Here is a 19,252-nt window from a genome sequence, read left to right on the forward strand (position 1 = left end):
AAAAAAAGAGAAATGTATAAAAGAAACCTATCTGTAACTTCCCCTGTATTGAAACCAGTCACAATAGCTGCTGAGACAAGTGAAAAAACAGTATCTACTGAAGATAGCTATAGCTGCTGCAAGTATCTTTTACAATTTGAACATATGCTGCATAATAATGAGTGAATGTTCTTAGTCATTAGTTGCAAACAGAATTTTGGAAATAAGTATAAATAATACAGGAACTTATCTGACCAGTCCAGTGGGTCAGTTGCCTGATGAAGTCCGGTGTTTCCAGATGCAACATCGCAAACTTGCACAAAGTAAGTTCATGTATTAGATTCATTTCCAAATTTCTATATGCTGCACAAGTTTGCTTAAAAATAAAACTTTTTTAATTCATCCATAGATTTGTAGAAAATAAATATAAGTTGAATTACTTGAATAATGTAAAATATGATTTTTTTTTAAATAGTTTAGCGCAACAAACTTTTAGGCTTAATGGCGACAGTGATACAGTATTTACTATCAACACACTGAGATGATGTGATGGTACACTGTAAATAATTTTAAGAAGAACCAAGATTCATGACTATAAATACCATTAATTTATTTACTTTTTTCACTTTGACAAGTTTCAATGCAGCTTTTCAATAGTGCCTATCAGCACCACACGAAGCAGCTATGAGTTGTTGTATGCAGATACGCCTTTGTGGCACACCCAACAAAGCATGTCCCTCTGGCCTATTCTTATTCACACAATAACTCCTTTTGGAAAGAACCATGATTCAAATTTGTTCACTGCTGTTTCTCTCCTGATTGTCAATAAATTCCACAATGTAACCATATTTTTTTGTTGAAACTTTGTGTGTCTGTGGAAAAAATTGCTTTTATGATGCTTGGTATATTATTAACTGATATTTTATGGTTCCAATCATTGAAATTCCAAATTATAGCAATCCTGTTGACATTTGATGTTTATTTCAATTAATATACTGTTGACATACTGGTAGTCTAACATTTAAAAAGGAAAACATGCCAGAGCGGTTCTTTTGGGGTGAACCAAACCTCCCTGGTTATCAAATTAATAAGTTACAAGGTTATCTCTGAATTTGACAGTTGCTAATTGATGTTTAAATGTTGTATATGAATTTAGCAGCTGTCAAATTCAGAGATAACTTTGTCACCGATTAATTTGATAACCAGGCAGGTTTGGTTCACTCCAAAAGAACTGCTATGGTGATGATTCCTCTTTAAGCCTGACAATTTAATATTTGGAACATTGTATAAATATACTATTATTGTAACTTTGAGTTCACTCATATTTTTCTTTTTTCACATTTCTAGTTCTTTGGCACAGCCAACTAATATTGTAAAATTATGCCATTATTATTTAGACACCCGTAACTACCCTCCAATAACAACAACAAACCGCAAAACAAAATTGGAACACAATGCACATAAAATGTATGGACCACAACAGGTAAACATTTCAATTTCAACAGTTTTCATTCAGTTTCAGTTTACAGCAAACGGCAGCTGAACTGCACATTTTTCAGTAATGTCCAGATTTAATCTGGCTGACTATAGACCAAAATGTAAGTAAACGATAAACATAGATTGGGAAATGAAATTTATTGTACTTTTTAAAGGTGAAATAAGTGGGTTATGAGAGAAACTCGGATGGTAACATGATTTCATATACTATGAGTACATTTTTCTAACAGCGTGGTCAATGCACTAAATTTTAACTAAATAGTCGAACTTGGTCAAACAATGTTGCAATAAAACCCGTAATTTGCTTTTGTTTTGTTGTTGTTCCTTTGTTATATTTTTCTTGGGTTTTTGTTGGGTTGACACAGATAACATGAAGAAATTGTAAATAGTTTAGCAATAGTTTTTCTTTTTCAAGAAATAATTGATGAAATATTCAGACAGATATCTACAGAAAAATTATCTACATGGAAGTGAGTATTTTTTTATCATGCTGTATTTTGGAGAAGAAAAACATTATTGAAGTTCGGAAGTTTTTTCTATAAAGAAATTGCAACTTATGAAACTAATGAAAAATACAACAGAATGTACACAAAGGCTTCCAATAGTTATAAATGTATAAGCAGTTATATATAGGCTTAACGTGGATTGGATAAAATACTGATCTTGTCCAATTCCCAACGACACTACCAAATAATAATATCAATAGAGGGCAGTATAGCACTCCATCTAACAGACAGCGAGTTATTTTGAAATCGGTGGAGTATTATGAATTTGTTAGATTATTGGTTTACCTATAGAGGGGGACATAACAGTATTTTGAACAGACAGATAATGGTAAAATGCAGACTTGAAGAGATCTCATGATTTTCAATTACAATTGTAAGAGCTGTTAAAAATCTACTTACTTTTGAAAAATTTAAAAAAAATAAAATGATTAGAAAAACAAAAAAAAAATAACCCTGTTTTGGCAATGTTAATTTCAAACTCATTTCAAATTTGAAGCTAGCACAGGTTTTCCAGAGCAGAAAACATCAAACAAATTTAATTTTTTTCACCCAAAAATATCACTCACTTTTGGGGCAACTGAAATATTTTAACAAGCAGAATCTATGCTTAAAGCCATATTGTACGATCTTATAATATGAAATTGGTAAAAAAATTTCAAACCTGATTTTTTTTTGCATATTTGTAATGTTTACACATGTGCCAACTTGCACCTAAATGGAATCGGCCAAATTTGTTGTCTTTGTAGGTCAACAGAGCAAAGTTCGACATATTATCATAATTTAAAAATTATGATAATACGTCCTCCCATACAACTGCGTGTTAAATGGCCAAAATAACCAGTGCGATTTCTTTCACTTTACCTTGTTATTTCAACCTAAAATGGACAGCATCCCTTCCCGTCAGTTATTACTAATATTATTTCAATATTTTGAATAAAGAATAACAAAATCAAAATTTGACGGAAATCGAACATTAAGGCTTTAAGTTAACCATTGGGACAACTTCAATTTTGTCCTCATTTTGGACACTACAAGCAATGCAATCTTTCCTTTAATACGCTAGCTAGAACATTGATCACATTGATGAGTGTATGTTTACCTGGATGTGCATAGTGACAGTTAGCGATTAGGGTATGTGTCAACCATTGATTTCCTGCCATACATAATAAAGACAAGGGATATCCTTTAAGACTCTAGTATACGGCAAAGATACTATAGTGACGTTCTGACTTCGATTGAGCGCTTATAATATAATGGTAAAACGAAGAGCTTCTCTAAACCTGGACTTACTTGAAACAAAATGTCAGCTAGGAAATTAAAGCATCATCACAATGGATATTTTGCCACTGCAAAACTAAGTGTTTTTTGTTTCTGCATGCTAGCCATAGGCTTCAACATGAAAAGTCCAGGTTTTGAGATATTTTCCCAAAATACCAAGAGTTATCTTAAGTTTCATTGTGTATGTTTTTTCTCCCTCCACCAGTTCCAAGCACAGGAATAAAAAAAAATTAAAAAAAGAGTTATCTTAAGAACCACTGAACCAATACTAGGCTTGTTAACTCATTTTAATATATTTTTCATGCTGATTCCAAACATGTTCATGAAAATTTACAATTCTGAAATTTTTGAATTTTAAAGAAAAATTTGAATCTTGTCGTCTGCGTTTGACACCCGCGTGGAGAGAGTTAAAAACTCTTGGTGAAAACAAGAAATATTATTAATTACACTGAAAAATTAATGCTCTCAGGGCAACTATTATTTCTAAGGTTGGAAAAACTTTATAGAGTATTGGTCAAGATTGAGCATACAGTTTGATGCAATTTGAAAACCTCTCATAAAATTCAACTGAATGGTTACAATGTGCCATGTTGGATGTGCGTGTAATTCCATGCGTGCCACTGCATCCTATAACCTCCCTACGGGTGTATTGTCATGGCTGATGAGTGCCAGGTACACAGCGTTCGTCTTGTTATGTTCATTCAATTGAATATTAGCATAGGTGTAGCATAACCTAAGTGCGAAATTGTCATTCTTCAAAAAAGCCCTTGTAGAGAGTCTGTATGATAACAACATTGTAAGAATGCAATGGTATATATATATATACAAATGCAGAGAAGAAACCAATGTCCCACTTTTTAGGGTGCAGACCACAGTGGGTGTTGACACTGGAAATTGGGATTATTCATCTATGTAAATGAGCAAAATTGCAACCATGGATGAGTCCCACTCAAAGACTCAAACTGGGTCAAAACATTGATGGCAAAAACATGCTAGACCTGGTTTCCTGTTGTACTGGGAAGTGGTGAAGGAGAAATTCCCTTCTGGTACCTTGTAAGCCTTGGCAAACATGCAGGCTGCTTACAGTTGATATGATCCAATACTTCCTACATGTACATGCCTGCCAAGTTGACCATATGTGTACTGTTGTTTTATTACAGTACAGGCTGGGCACGAAAACATAAAGCCTACTTAGAATGAGCAGGTCTCCTTTTTTACTCCTTGAAAAAGAAAAGTTTTGTCTTTTCGAAACGTCGGGTTTTTAACTCTGTTTGTATATTTTGTGTTACTCCCCCATTGGATGTTGTGTCATATTTTCCCTGTTTTTAATTTTATCCATTGCTAGTGTGACACTGTTGTATCCTTTTGGATCCATCCTTTGGTTCCCTGCTGGTCAGCTGGAACAGATTTTCCCTGTTTTTATATTATACTTAGAATGGTAAATATTATTTTTCCTTGGCAGTGTATATGGATTCAATTTAGTATTAAATGGTCAGAGTATTGGGAGATCTCTAACTGTGCCCATGGGTTTTTTGCTATCTGAAGGGAAAGAAGAAACAAAAAAGGAGAGAAGATGAACAAATAAGTCACTTGGTATCCCCAGGATTCAAACCTCGAACCCCTCACATGCCATGCAGAAGATCACCAGCCTCTAGCTGCGGGGGTTATGTTGTTGGGCCTGGCCAGCGATTCCCTGGGTAAGGTTAAGTAGCATTGAGGTCCCTTTGAGTTGCTAGCAGAAAAGCTTAGTTGTTCTGCAGCAACCTGGATCTTTACCCTTGTCTTCTAAATCCTTATCACATGACTGCATACCGGATAAATCACAAATTTTAGGGGACCAGGAAAGATCCAAGTTATTGCCTCGCTGCCTACAGATTATCTAGTCCAACACTTTCCTCATGCTCTTGTACTGATAATTGCCTAACTTATTTCACTATGGACCACAATGGCCTCATCTCAATGGCACAGTTCAATAACCTCAATTAAACAATCATAGTGCAAAATTTGACATCAAGTTGCAGAATATGAGTTTTTGTACCCAAACTTCCAATGAATGTACAAATGTATTGGGGTTAAAGACTGCCCTCATAGATGAGAATGTTATGGACCCTAGTGTTCATCATAGGAAGACTTGTGATTTTGCCACTCAAAAGAGGTGTATGTGTCTTCGCGAACTTGAAGGTCCCCAGATGTTGGTAACCTCATGATCTTTGCCAAGCTATTTTTAGATTTTAGCTCCCAGGTACCTGTAGAGCTATTTTGCATGTGCTGATTGGTCAGTATACAAATATAAACTGTCTATTAGTGTGAAGGTCAAAATATAATCACTCGGTGACAGATGGATTGTTCCATTCCATGAGACAAGCATGGCACAGATCGAACGATACATCTTTCACCGAGTGATTATATCTTGACCACTGCTCGAATTTAATACAGTTTATAATATTTGTTTTATCATATTCTAACAGGGATAACATTAATTAATATTAATTAAAAAACTTGATGGAAAACACTTTATCTTGATGATGCAACCAGAGTGTCATTCCGACTGTGATGACAGCATGATAAACACTTTAAATGAGTTGCAACATATCAGGTGTGCCAAAAAGTTATGTTTGGAGTTTGAAGGTGCTTGCTATTCCTAGCTTGCAATTATGTCCTCATTCAGCTGCAAAGGAATGACCAGAACATCATACCATAGAATTCCGTCTTCAAGCATATATGTGACATAATCTGGTCCATGGGGGCTAAAGGAGGCATTTTTGAAAATTGAGTTACTGTAATTATTACATTATACATACAATAAGCTATCATTTACTGAAAACGCCTAAGGTCTAGCATACTTGGTTTTAAAGTTATGAAGTGTTTTGATGTCTATTTTCTTATGTATTTTATTGTTTTTTAACTTTATATTTTTACCTTTATCTCAGTTTCAAATTTGCCACCTTTGGCTCCCATGGACCAGATCATGTCACATATGCCTCTAAATGAGTGTTTCTTGATGAAAGGTAGACACCTTTCACATAAAATACAATTGATTGGTCTTGGAATAAAATACATTGTATACAACCACCTGTACCAGTAATATAGTTGCTCAAACTCCAAATACGGTAATGTTTTTGTGGAGGGTGTGGACCTATCTTCCTTCTCTTTCACCAAAAAAAACCCCTCATTTACAGTCTGTCCACATATAAGTACAAACCAAATCTGTGGCATCAGGGGTCGATGCTTTGCATCACACGCACTGCGTGCTAAAAAATGTGATGCGTAACGAGCGTGGTGCGCTCGGCAAGTACAAATCACGCAGCAGTTGGCGCAACAAAGAAGCATTTACGCACGCATTGCCCCGAAATAATTATTCTCATACCTCCAGTTTCTGAGGTCTATTTACTTTGTACTTCTATATAGACAGACTGTAGAGACATATGCTTGTAGATGGAATTCTATGGTAGTTCCTCACAGAACTGGCTTTGACCTCTTTACTTTACACATGATATTGTGCTTGCCCATCAAAGTTACTGTCGCATTTTCACCTGTTATTACATGCAAAAAAGCTTCAAGGCACATTGTAAGTGGCAAAATTAATCGTAAGTTACAAGGAGATGTATCATCATCAATGGTTGGTAATTGATCCACATCAGAAGTAATTGAGATTCGCAACAGAAGGCCATCATAAAGTTACGATGAGTGATCCGCTACAACTTGACGTAAAATCTTACAGGCTTTGAGATATTGATCCCTACTCACAACAGAAAGCTATTATCACTTCCCATCAATTGATCAATCACCTAAATTACCCTTTCAATATGCTAATATAGCTATATGAACGGTACCAGTGGCGTGCTAATGTAGCGACGGAAATATTTTTTGCCAAAAATTGCTGACCTGATTTTTTGTTGTTGCCCAGAGCCCTCAAGAATCTGAAAAGATTACCAGATTTGGGCCAAACTTTGAACATGAACTTTGTTTCTTCACCCTTCACAAGCAGTGCACACAAAATTGTCAATTGTTGACCCCATTTTTTTCACCAGGGCCCGTCATGTACCGATGGTCTAAGATATGCCGACGGTCCATGAGCAGGAGAGGTCAGCCACCACTGGTTACGCCACTAAGGAAGACTGACATGCTTATTTAAATGCAATTGGGATTCGATGGATTGATTGGAATCGTAGAAAACAATGTGATCAACCACAGTCCCAGTGAACAGTCCTTATGCATACAGCATCTTTCAGATAATACAAAACTTACCATTTATTTGTCACTTCCACCATCAACTCATGGTACGAACACGTAAACTTGAACTTTGCAGCCCTCTTCCCGACACGCTGTAACCGTTTCCACACTGACGCCATGATGTTGTTGACACGCCGTACCTCTTACACCTATATAAAAATCCAAGTATGTGTATACAGGGCAAAACAGCCCTGTAGTTTCAAGCAATAACTTGCTTTCAGTATAGCTGTTGCTTATTATTCTCCAATGTGTTATATATATCCAAATGGACACATCCCTGCTATGGCTCTACATCGATAAGATTACACGTCCTTGATTTTGACAGAAAATCTTAATGCAGATGCACACTGTAGTTCCAAATATAAATCCAACTTATATGTTTCAGGATGAAATAGCAATTATTTCCAAAAACTGATCACATGCAGGCCAATGGCCAGTTGTATATATCCCTGTACACCGTCACACACAAATATACACATAGAGCATCCCTGTTGTATATATCCTGTTCTGTTGGATTGGCTGACACAGGAACTAGCTGATTTGAGGAGCTTTGCCGACTCACAGTTGTGGGTTGTTCACTTGGTTAAGCTATTGCACGCTAACTGTATAGGATCTGTAATAGTGTAAAAAAAGACAGGAAGAGAAAATGGGAAATAAATCATAAATTCAGTGCTATGTGATACAACTTGTTTTGATTTTGTTACAAAACATGGGTGACCTCATCTGATCTAATCTGTCACTTATTGGCATTGGTGATATTGCAGTACATGTGCTAGCAACAAGACAAAATAAGTCTAACATTTATAGATCTGTCACATAATGACAGCCCTACACTACAACAAGATTCCTATTACAGCTGTCTGCACAGGTACACTGTCGCCGAGGTACCTGACTGGTACTTACAGAGTACCTACACAGTACCAATTTTGCTCCTTCACCGGACTCACAAGCAGTGGTACTGCACTGGTACCACACCGGTAATCCCCTGGTACTGCACAGTACCAGCTAAGTACCTTGGCGATTGTGTACCTGTGCAGGCAGCCCCAGTAGGAATCTGATACTGTATCTATCTTTTGTTTGTTCTTGACTTACCCGTTGTTCTCATTATGTAGTTTCCAACATTAGAATAGTAAATCTTAAAAACAGGATTTTTTGACTAAAATCACTAAATTTTGTTATTTTTGACATGTAGCCAAGTCAATAATAATTTGATGAGGTTCAATATAATCTACAACCATACTTAGTAAAGGTGCCATAAAAGCAATATCTGACAAAGAAACATGAATCCACCCAAATGACTTTATGAAAACAAAGTTATGCCATCACAATTCTCCAATTGTTATAATAAACTTTGAAACAGGAAGTATTCTTAATTTCATAACAATGAAAAGTATTGTTGCCAGATCTAAGCGCAAGCCCAGTGTAATAATAAGATAAAATTGGCTATGCTCCCATCTTTCATAACTTGACACTTTTTTACTACCATTTCAAATTTCTTCTGTTATTTATACAACAAATATCCTCAAAATCACTCATTTATGTACTGAAACTGATATTGAAACTATTTAATCATAGGCCTTCAATGATCTAACTTGAACTTGAACTTTAAAAACATACCATGTCATGTTCAGTAATATCAGCAATTCAAAGTCACATGTTCATGCTGCAGTTTCACAAAAACAAATATGCTTTCTGCTTTGCTCAGATATTGCCATCAGAAAAACTTTACATTCATTAATAGGATGATAGCTTTCAACTAATGAGTTCATCTAATTATATACAACTTCCCCTTGTTATTAAGAACATGGATTAATTGTACATGTTATTGGAACAGAGTGACAATACAACAATTAATTGATTGTGCAAATGTAACGGTCAACTAATTAGCAAGCCATGAACTTCCTGTCAATTATATTGCATGAAACTGTGTTGTTTGACCTGGTAATATTTCTTGCCTCCCATTTCCCTTTTCTTCCCTTTCATATTTCTTTCCCTTTCTTTTCTATTTTTTGGCTTGTTGGTATGCTATAATTATGCTATAATTTGTCTTAATACAATGCTTTGATAATTTAAGATGTTTCTGAATAAATTATATCATTGGTTTTATGGATGTGTGCATGTGCAAGGGAGGCGGGAAGATTGTGTGTATAATTTGTATGCAGATATATTATTTTATGGGTGCGTACGTGTTTGCCGGCAAATGAGGACACACACAAATTCTTAATTCCAACGCTGTCTGGTGCCTTCATCGAGGAAAACAAATTGCATGGTGAAAAATGAGGGAACTTTTACAAGTCAAAAAGCATTTTCTAGGCATTGTTAACATGATGCCTTCAGGAAAGAAAGTTTCCCATTACTAAGACCTAACTTTTGAGATGGTTTGTTTGTTGAAGGTACAAAATTAACCATAGGGCATATTGTTTTACAGATGTGTTCAGAAATTTCAATCATCATAACAACTTGTAAACAAAACAAAAAGTTTGATAGACAGGTGATGTCAGACACAAACTAGTATTTTTAATTCAGTCTCAGAGTATTACTCTATTAATTAAGAGTGATTAGCAACACTTTATTTAATAACAATGAGTGCTAATTTTCTTAATTTCTTTTAGTATTTTGTAGTTGTCAAATATCTTGTATTTATCCTGTTCTGATTACTAGCAATCACCCGTCTTTCGCAGTCAAAGTCTTTGTTGTTGATGTATAAAATCATGCAATTCAGTTCACTTAGCTGTGACTTGTTTTTTTAAATAAAATTTAAATAAAATACAGAATATCTTTTCCCCTTCTTATATTATATAGTGCTGCTGGAAGAATTGAACTTTGTGTTTGCATGGGGAAATAGTGATTGTTTCCTCATGTGTGAACTGTATAAAACTAACTTTTAACATTTGGTTTTGGAAACAAGATGCCTACCACATGATTCAAAATCGAAATAATTCCATTTCAAAGATTTCCATAAACTTTCTCCACATTATTCTGGTTTTTTTCAATACTGAAGCTTGGAACACACTGAAGTCTACCACTGATTCGAAAAGTGCTAACCACCAAGCGGTCTGTAAGCACAGTCTGTGTTGTGATGGATAACAAAATTCTATATTATATCAAACCCAATTTCATAATCATAGAGAATTTATTTGTACAATTCATCCCCCTGACCTTGTCTCGTAAGGGAGCTGGGGGAAAAATTTTAAGCTCTATCTTCCTCTCTCTTCACAAAAAATCGGCGCTCCGAGGGATTAGAAATATGCAAGGCACCTAGATGTCTACTTGTAAGCCTAGATTGTGTTATGATAGGTAACAACGACATTGTATCAATCATAATGTTTATAATCATCAGTCGTCTTATTACCCTATATATAGTATTGGAAAAGGTCGCGCCTAGCTCGGAGGGATTCGTATAAAATTGGGGGAATGTCAAATGAAAATTGTGACGACGACTCCTTGCTTTGACCGCTCTAGCTGTTATATCGCAAAATGGTGTATATTTTCTATGAAGATACTTCTGAAGTTTGCATGGAAAAAATGAATTTAGAAACGGTGTAGGGATTTGACAAATGTGAGAGGATATTATTATTGTAGCACCGTTTAAAATATCTACTATAATGATTACCATTAATTTTAACAAAAGTGAAAATTGCATGAGAAGTTAAGGGATTTAAAACATTGGTTATGAACTCTGTACATCATTAAATTACAGACACTTTATTTGTTTTAACATGTGGTGAATTCAAAGGAGTATTTCTTGATCCTAGCATCCTCTTTTTATGACATTTCTCAGCAGATATCCACAAAATAAGCTTATTCTCACAATTTTAGTTGATTCCAATTTTGCATTTGCAAGTTATGCATGATTATGTGTATTACACTGCTCCATAGACAATGTGTTGTAATTTCGTTCTGGTGCACCAGAACATAATTTTATGATATTTTTGCTAAACAAATTAATCTGCAAGAATTTTTTTGTATATAAACATCATGTAGCCAGAGGCTTTCAGTTGTATAAAAATCTCTTGAGAAAAGTGGGGGGTGATGTGGATCATGAAATGCCCTTTTAAGTTAACTGCATTTTGACACTAGCTTTTTATACATAAACCCTATTTATGGTAATTTCTCCCGATTTGACCGCTCCATGGTTCACTTGGATGACAAGAACCGGAAATTATGATGTAATTGTATTTCAAATATATATCTCTGTTTCACTTATCAAAACTGTTGTGCTGTTTAACATACTGTAAACTGATATACAAGTGAAATGACAATTATTTCAGAATCATGTCCAACCATAAACCAACATATTAAAAAAAAGAAAAAGGTATGAGGATTGAAGCACAGAAGATATGACCTTTTGTTACACCAAAAATAGACATTCCTCTCCCCTGATAATTCCATTATTGCCCACATTGGAGCAAATTTGCCGGCATACCTGACAGTAATGAAAATCTAATATCCGAGAATGTGTTGTGTTAGATTGGGTCTGAGATGGCAATATAGTACAGCTAGACTCCGGGCATGAACTGATGATGGGTCGCTGTATGGACTGATGGACAGACAGGCAGTGTTGCCTAATGTTATGTTCTTAAAAACTGAGTGAACTAGAGCGAATTTAGCAAGGGGCAGGCGTCATTACTCATGTAATGTGGCCCACTGAGGAAAAAATCATGGAACCAGCCGACAATTTTTGTCCTGAAGTGTCGCCCGACATGCCATATGAAAGATGAACAGAAAATACTACATGGTATCTGTGAAAAAGTAAGCTCATCATTTACACTCAAAATATTGCCATTTCCAATGTATTGTCATCAAAATGCAGTGCAAACTTTTGAATCTTGAATTTTAGCAATGGTGTTTCTAGATTTTTTAGTGTTTTTTTCTCAATATTTGTAATTATCGTAATATCGTTAAAAAAAGGTCCTGGTAAGCCCAAATTGAGTCCTGGTTCTGACTAAATTCAGGTAAACTGGCAGGACTCACTTTTTTCCAAAACTGAGTCCTGGTAGCGAAAGTGTTTTAATATCACCCTTGGACGTGAATCTATGCTGTTTTGACAATTGCTTTGAGAAAGGGAGCTTATTATTTGTAAACTCATAGAATTTATATATGTGGAAGTCATCATTGTGGGTAGTTCAATACCACATCACAAAAGTGAGCTTTTTGATGATGTTGCTTATTATCGAGTTGTTTTGAATATACACACCAGCTAGCAATCACTGGGGCCCAATTAGGTGTTTTCTCCACATCACAAGCATCTCTGGGTCAATTCCACCAGGAAATGACAATATAGGATAACAGATAGATAAATGATTACGGACATCGGCTGGCCAAATTGAAAATGAAACGATGTCCACTGGTAGTGTATTGATTTGTAAGCACTGGTGAATATAATGAGCAAGCTGGGATAATTTATTTATTTTTGTGAGCAGGAGTGTGTGGAGGTGAATGACTTGGATGACTTGTTTGTGTAATTTCGTATGTATGTTTCTTTGATGCATTTAATTTGAGGAATATCTTTTGAGGAAAAGTTATTTTTAGGATGGTAGTATTGTCATGTTTGAGTGCCTTTCTATTGAGGAAAGTGAAGGTGAATGACTTACTTTAATTTCTTTTTTTTTCATTTTGACATTAAAATTACATTTTAAGATTTGAATGTGTGTGTGGGGTGGGAGGCTTATGTAGGCATTTCTGATTATGTGTGTACACGAATGGATATGTGCTTGTGGGGGTGCATGTACATGTGGTTGTTCATGACAACCGGGGTTGTCCTCAGTTCTCAAACTGTCACATCACCCCCTTCTGAATAATGCCAAAAATACGCTTTTTACAACCGGGGGTAAAGTAGAAGTCCCTGATTAGGCAAAAACAATGTGTAAAAAAATGGCAAAAAAGAACCCGGTTAGGCGCCAAACAATTTGAGCTGTTTGTTTTTGTCCCTAGTTGCCTAATAATTGTCCCTGGTTGACACACACTGCTTACAAGGGTATGGGGTGTGATTACAAGCTCTATCATGTTTTTCATCTCCTTGTTTAGAGGTGGTTACACATACAGGGTGTGGGGTGGGGGTGTGCAATTTTGATTTCATATTTCACGCAGAAAAACAATTGCCCTATGCAGTAAACAACCATTAGAGATTCCAAATCAATCAATACCTAACATGGCACACTCATAACCCCCGCATATCCAACCTATGTTTGATCAAATTTGCAAATAAAATTTTTTTGCAAGACTTAATTAAGGCAGCCTGATGGGCAAGTGAAGTAAACATATCATTGCAAATTACCAATATGAAGAGGTATTGATTTAAATAATGGTTAAAGCCTGGGTCAAATTTAATATAGTGCCCAGCGTTTCTGAGAATAATTAGATTTGTCCGGAAGGTTGATACAGCTTAATGCAACAAATGAATATTGGTGTAAGCAGGATTCAAATGTCAAATTGCAATTACATTGGAAAGCTAGATGACAACTCGATTTTATTTAATCTTTTTTTTTTCACTTGCTGACATCAATGTACAATCATTTGAAAATGATTTATTACAGCATTAATGAATTTTCGGTGTAAGTAGGATTTGAATGTCAATTATTTTATTCTGAATTTAGACATAAATTTTAATTTCTCACTTGGTAACAGTAATTGTACAGTAACTTCAAATTGATCTTTATAATGCTACAAATAAAAGAAAAAAAGATAAATAAGGAATGCCTGCAAGATGCTGCATATGCCAATTCTAAATAGAAATTCTAATATGTAAATGGTTGTCATAATTTAAATTACCCTTGACAAATAAGGTTGACATTGGATCTAAAAACAAATTGAAGTAAATATTGTGGAATGAATTAGAATACAGAAAGAAAGGAAGGAAGGAAGGAAGAAAAAAGGAAGAAAGAAAGAAAGAAAGAAAGAAAGAGAGAAGGAAAGAAAGAAAGAAAGAAAGGAAGAAAGGAAGGAAAGAAAGACAGAAAGATACTAAAGAAAACAAAGGAGGAAATAAAGGAAAGCATGAACAGTAGGAAAGCATGAACAGTAAAAAGGAAGGAAGCAAGAGAGAAAGAGAAAAAGAAAGAAGAAAGACAGAAAGATACAAAGAAAGAAAAGGAAGGAAATAAAGGAAAGCATGAACAGTAGGAAGGAGGAAGGAAGGAAGGAAAGAGGCAAGAGAGAAAGAGAAGAGAAAAAGAAAGAAAAGAAAGAAAGAAAGAAAGAAAGAAAGAAAGAAAGAAAGAAAGAAAGAAAGAAAGAAAGAAAGAAAGAAAGAAAAGAAAGAAAAAAAAGGCAGAAAGGAAGAATAATTGAACAAAAGAGAGAAACAGAAAGAGATACAGAAAGAGAGCGAAGATATATTAACAAACTCCTCCTCTTCTGCATCTCTTCAGGTGATTCCAATTGACCATCAAGGAGGCAACTACCCTTCTGTACTGCAATAGATCACCATAATATAGGGTAATTACCTCTAGGGCATCAGGCGCTGGTTCATATGACCCATCACAGCCTTACTTAAATGGCCGTCAACATTCTACCCCAATTACTCTCGCCATTGCACTGCATGTTACCCTAATTGTTGTCACAATATCGAGGATTTAGTGCAAAAAAGTCCTATCTGCAATAGCTGCCAGGTGTCAGGTGTGCACAATATAGAATGCAGAAATGGTCAAATTGTCGATAGGGGAGCTATTCTTGCAATACACCCTCGTTACATCTACCTGCATGGCTAATGCGCAAGTATGCTTTCTTACATAAACAAGTTAATGTTCTGTGGATGGACGTGTTGGATTTAGGGCAAAGAATCTCAACTAGGTATGATGAGAATGGAAACAAAAAGTATTTTCATTTGACAAGAATTACATTTGAGATACCGTCTCTAATTTCGGAAATATTTTTCTACAAATTACGAGAACCAATGTTTTCGAGGAGTAATATCTAGGAATGTCATGTGCTCATCTTTAACCAATCAGAAATCTGAACAGAAGAATCAATGTGTGAGGTATATATAGAGGCATATATTAATCCAATAATTACCTCTTTTGGATATACAATTTAAAAAAATTATCAAAACAAAATTTGTGTGAATCAAAGTTGAACAATTTTCAAAGTCTAAACAATAGATTTTAGTGACACAATTTTAAAAATGCTCTCAAGGCTTCAACATCACATGACAATTAGTAAATCAATGTTTAAGGGGGTACTACACCCCTGGCCAATTTTGAGCCTATTTTTGCATTTTTCTCAAAAATTTTAGCGCATTGGTGACAAGTAAGATATGTATATTATAGGGGCAAGGACTGCAACTACTCCACTGGAAATTTTATTTCAGCACAGGCAGTTGTGGAGTTACAGTCAAAAATGAGGGAAACCCAATATTTGATCAATAAATCAATAACTACTTGCTTTGAGTTGCTGAATTTTCAGTGCAGTAGATGTAGTCCTTGCCCCTATAATAAACATATCTTACTTGTCACCAATGCGCTATAAATTTTGAGAAAAATACAAATATAGGCACAAAATTGGCCAGGGGTGTAGTACCCCCTTAATGAGAATCTTAAACATGGTTACATATTTAACAATCAATGTTGATACTCAAAATCTTATGCCACATGTGCTTGCAAAAAGTAGATATCTGTTGATCCTGCGTAATTTTGCTTGTGAAAATCAGATGTGCAAGTCCTTTAGAGCATCCGTGAAATTGACCACATAAAATCCACACAATCATTTCCATCCATCTAAATTAACAGCCATTTAAAAAGACATTATAATATACCAACCGTACCTACAATTCATCCAGTTGATTGATCCGACGATTAATAGACAATTGCAGTCTCTGTCCTTCACTCCTCCGCAAGCTGAAAGGATAGCAATAACAACACAGTGAGCTATTAAATCAACCATTTGTATAAGAGACTGGTGACCTATTTGCCGCATTGCTTAGGCAACAAAACTTTGATACGATTATCGGTACATTAAGTGGATAATGGTGCGTTTTTAATTGAATGAACCTAATATTAAATATATATTATGTTAAACATTGAGAGCAAATATGCATGAATCTGTACAAGATGAGATCAGAACTCCATCCGTTTATAACTTAGTAATCAAGCTAAGCTTGGTTGGAATTAACAACTATACTATTTTAATGATTTCTAGATTTTACCACAAAACAGGGAAAGCGAGGTGAAGGATTCACATAACTTTTGAAGAAAAATTGAAAATCGTGTGAGTAAATCATTCCCTAATAAGTAATATGCAGTACCGTTGCATAGACGCACTTCACCTGTCTCGCACAGCATTGCCCTAAGGCAATCTGAACCGGGAATCTGAATATACCTGTAAGCTATAATTCTAATAATCTATCAAATATGAAAATAGAAAATCATGTAACTTTAGAACAAATTTTGTACACTTGTTTTTAATCTGTCAACAGAGCACATTATCTGTACAAGCCAAATTACTTGCACCATCATTAGAATACTAATGCATAAAATTTTCAGAATGAAACAATATATACCACCTTTTTTGTTGCAATTTACCTGTGTTGACAAATTTAAAATAACATTAGCAGTGGCATGTTCACAAGACCTCATCAACCGCATCGTCACTATATGCAATTCTTGCTCACATGCAATTAAAATTCACGCCTAAGCTTAGTCCCATATGATTTTATAATAGTTTCCCAAAATTTTGTTTTTACATCAGGTGGTGCTGACATAGCCTGACACATGTAACATTGCATTGATATAGTGTGTCTCATCTCAAGTTACGCCATATTGGATTTTGCAGTGGCAGATTTGAATCAGTGTGTTTAAGCGGTAGCGTCGCTAGCGTATGGACAAATTGCTCTTCTACATGTGTGTATATGCTCCGCGGCATTAGGTTAGGATGCGCATTTCAAATCTGCCACTACAAAATCCAAAATAGTGTTACTCTCAACTTGAGTTGAGACACACTATAATGGCCATGTTACAATCAAATCATTAAAGCAATATACTCATGTGAAATAAAAACACCCCTCCCCTTGAAACAAGACAAACTATCTTGTTCCATTACATCGGGTGAGCAACCTTTTCACCTTAATGGATCAAATACAGTCCCTATCAAGTACAGATGAAAGCATTTGGAAACAGCACAATTACATTTTTAGTAAAAATGTGGAATGGCTGCAATGTGCGAAGATGGGACATGGCCCAGTCTGTGTGAGCCACAGAATTAGAGAAGGAGAACCGGGACTCCCTATACCGCCACGTACAATCGCGTCGTCAGCTATGGGGTAAACATTGGGGGGATTAGAGTCCTTGCCGACGGTGCGCGGAGACGAACAAAAACAACCCTGCGTCTCATCTGAAGCGCCTTGGTACTCAAGCGTGCAGGTCGCATCAAGTGCGTCTCTCAAATGCGCCCATCATCCATGTCGCGCTTGCATGACAACGAATGCCTCGAGGGCATTCCGAGGGAAACCGAATACCCCCAATTTTTGCTCCATGCCTGTATCAAGATGGCGGTCGAGTCCCGGTTCTCTGGTTTTAACGCGGCTCTGTACTCTAGCCATTGTTTCTTTCTCAAAATTGAGTTTTTATGATATGTTTGTACCTTGTTATGTTTTTTATAAATACAAGGAATGAAAATCCAGATTTGTAAACTCCAACTGCAATATTTTAAGGATTTTATTTCACTATTCCACTCGTGTTTGAAATTGAAAAGGAAAGAAAATCTTTGTTGTACCAGCAAGGTACACGCCACAACAACTCATCAAGCGTTGTGTATCGCGCAATTTGTTAACGCACAAATACGCGACGCTTATCTACATGCGAGGCGCATCTTATGGAAACACCACGGAAGCACTGATTTCACAAAAACCTAGTGGTCAAATGGCTCCGCTTTTAGCTGATAAAATGTGGGTTTTTTCAAGTTCTTTCCCCGATTTAAATATCAAGTTATGAATGGATTTCGCTCAAACTTCTCAAGGGGCTGTGGATTTACCCGATGTTCACGTAATATAAGTTACAAAAACGAAAACTGTCGCATTTTCCTGTGAGATTCGATGAAAGTGCAAAATGTGACCACTTTAAACTTCAACGGCCATTATTTCAATGTTCATTTTCTCGGTAAAATGACGATTTAGGTACACGATAACTCAATAAATACAGCATCTATAGGTAAGCAAATATGATCATCGTAAAAAGCATGATCGACTCAAGAAACGGTTTTCATTTTTTTTTATATTTTGGTCTATTTCCGATTTTGGGCATCATTTTGTGCAAATAGGCGTTTTTGAATTTTAAAAAGTTCATTTTGATGCCTTATATGGTCAATATCTCAAAAAATAAGGCCAATATCAAAAAAATAAAAAAAACGCTTTTGGAATGGAGCCTCAAGATTGAGCTAAAAACAAAATAAAATATTTTGGAAAGAGTGTTTTTTGTTATGATGTACCTAACAAATATTGCCAAAAACTCACTTTTTGTGATTTTCTTCAAAATTGTTGTTTTTACCCCAAATCTGTATTTATATTAAGATTTATTGATGTCTTGCCTTCATAAAATGTATACTTTTATATGTTTTATGCGAATAATTACAAAGTTATTGCACTTTTACTACATGCATGTCTGAGAGTACACAGCCACCTTAATTCTGTGGTGTGAGCAAGTAGATCGGAAACTCACTTGATTAACAGTGGACAATACCTTGTGACATCATCTGCATGCAGTACATCCACACCCCTTCTAACATAAACATTGTTAGCCTGTGATAACATGTGTGTAGCTTTAATTTGC

The 19,252-nt window shown here is 35.5% G+C and overlaps 1 protein-coding gene across 1 annotated transcript in view; it reads right to left on the reverse strand.

Moving 5' to 3' along the window:
- The window catches only part of LOC140158690 (EH domain-binding protein 1-like), a 124,658-nt gene extending 108,349 nt beyond the window's left edge, over positions 1-16,309 (reverse strand). The window contains 2 exon segments of the mRNA XM_072181910.1: positions 7,509-8,106; positions 16,255-16,309. Of these exon segments, the coding sequence (XP_072038011.1) occupies positions 7,509-7,612 (104 nt within the window). The 5' untranslated portion in view covers positions 7,613-8,106; positions 16,255-16,309.
- Positions 16,310-19,252: the final 2,943 nt, after the last annotated feature.

The sequence above is a fragment of the Amphiura filiformis genome, chromosome 1 (assembly GCF_039555335.1).
Source record: "Amphiura filiformis chromosome 1, Afil_fr2py, whole genome shotgun sequence".
NCBI lineage: Eukaryota > Metazoa > Echinodermata > Ophiuroidea > Amphilepidida > Amphiuridae > Amphiura > Amphiura filiformis.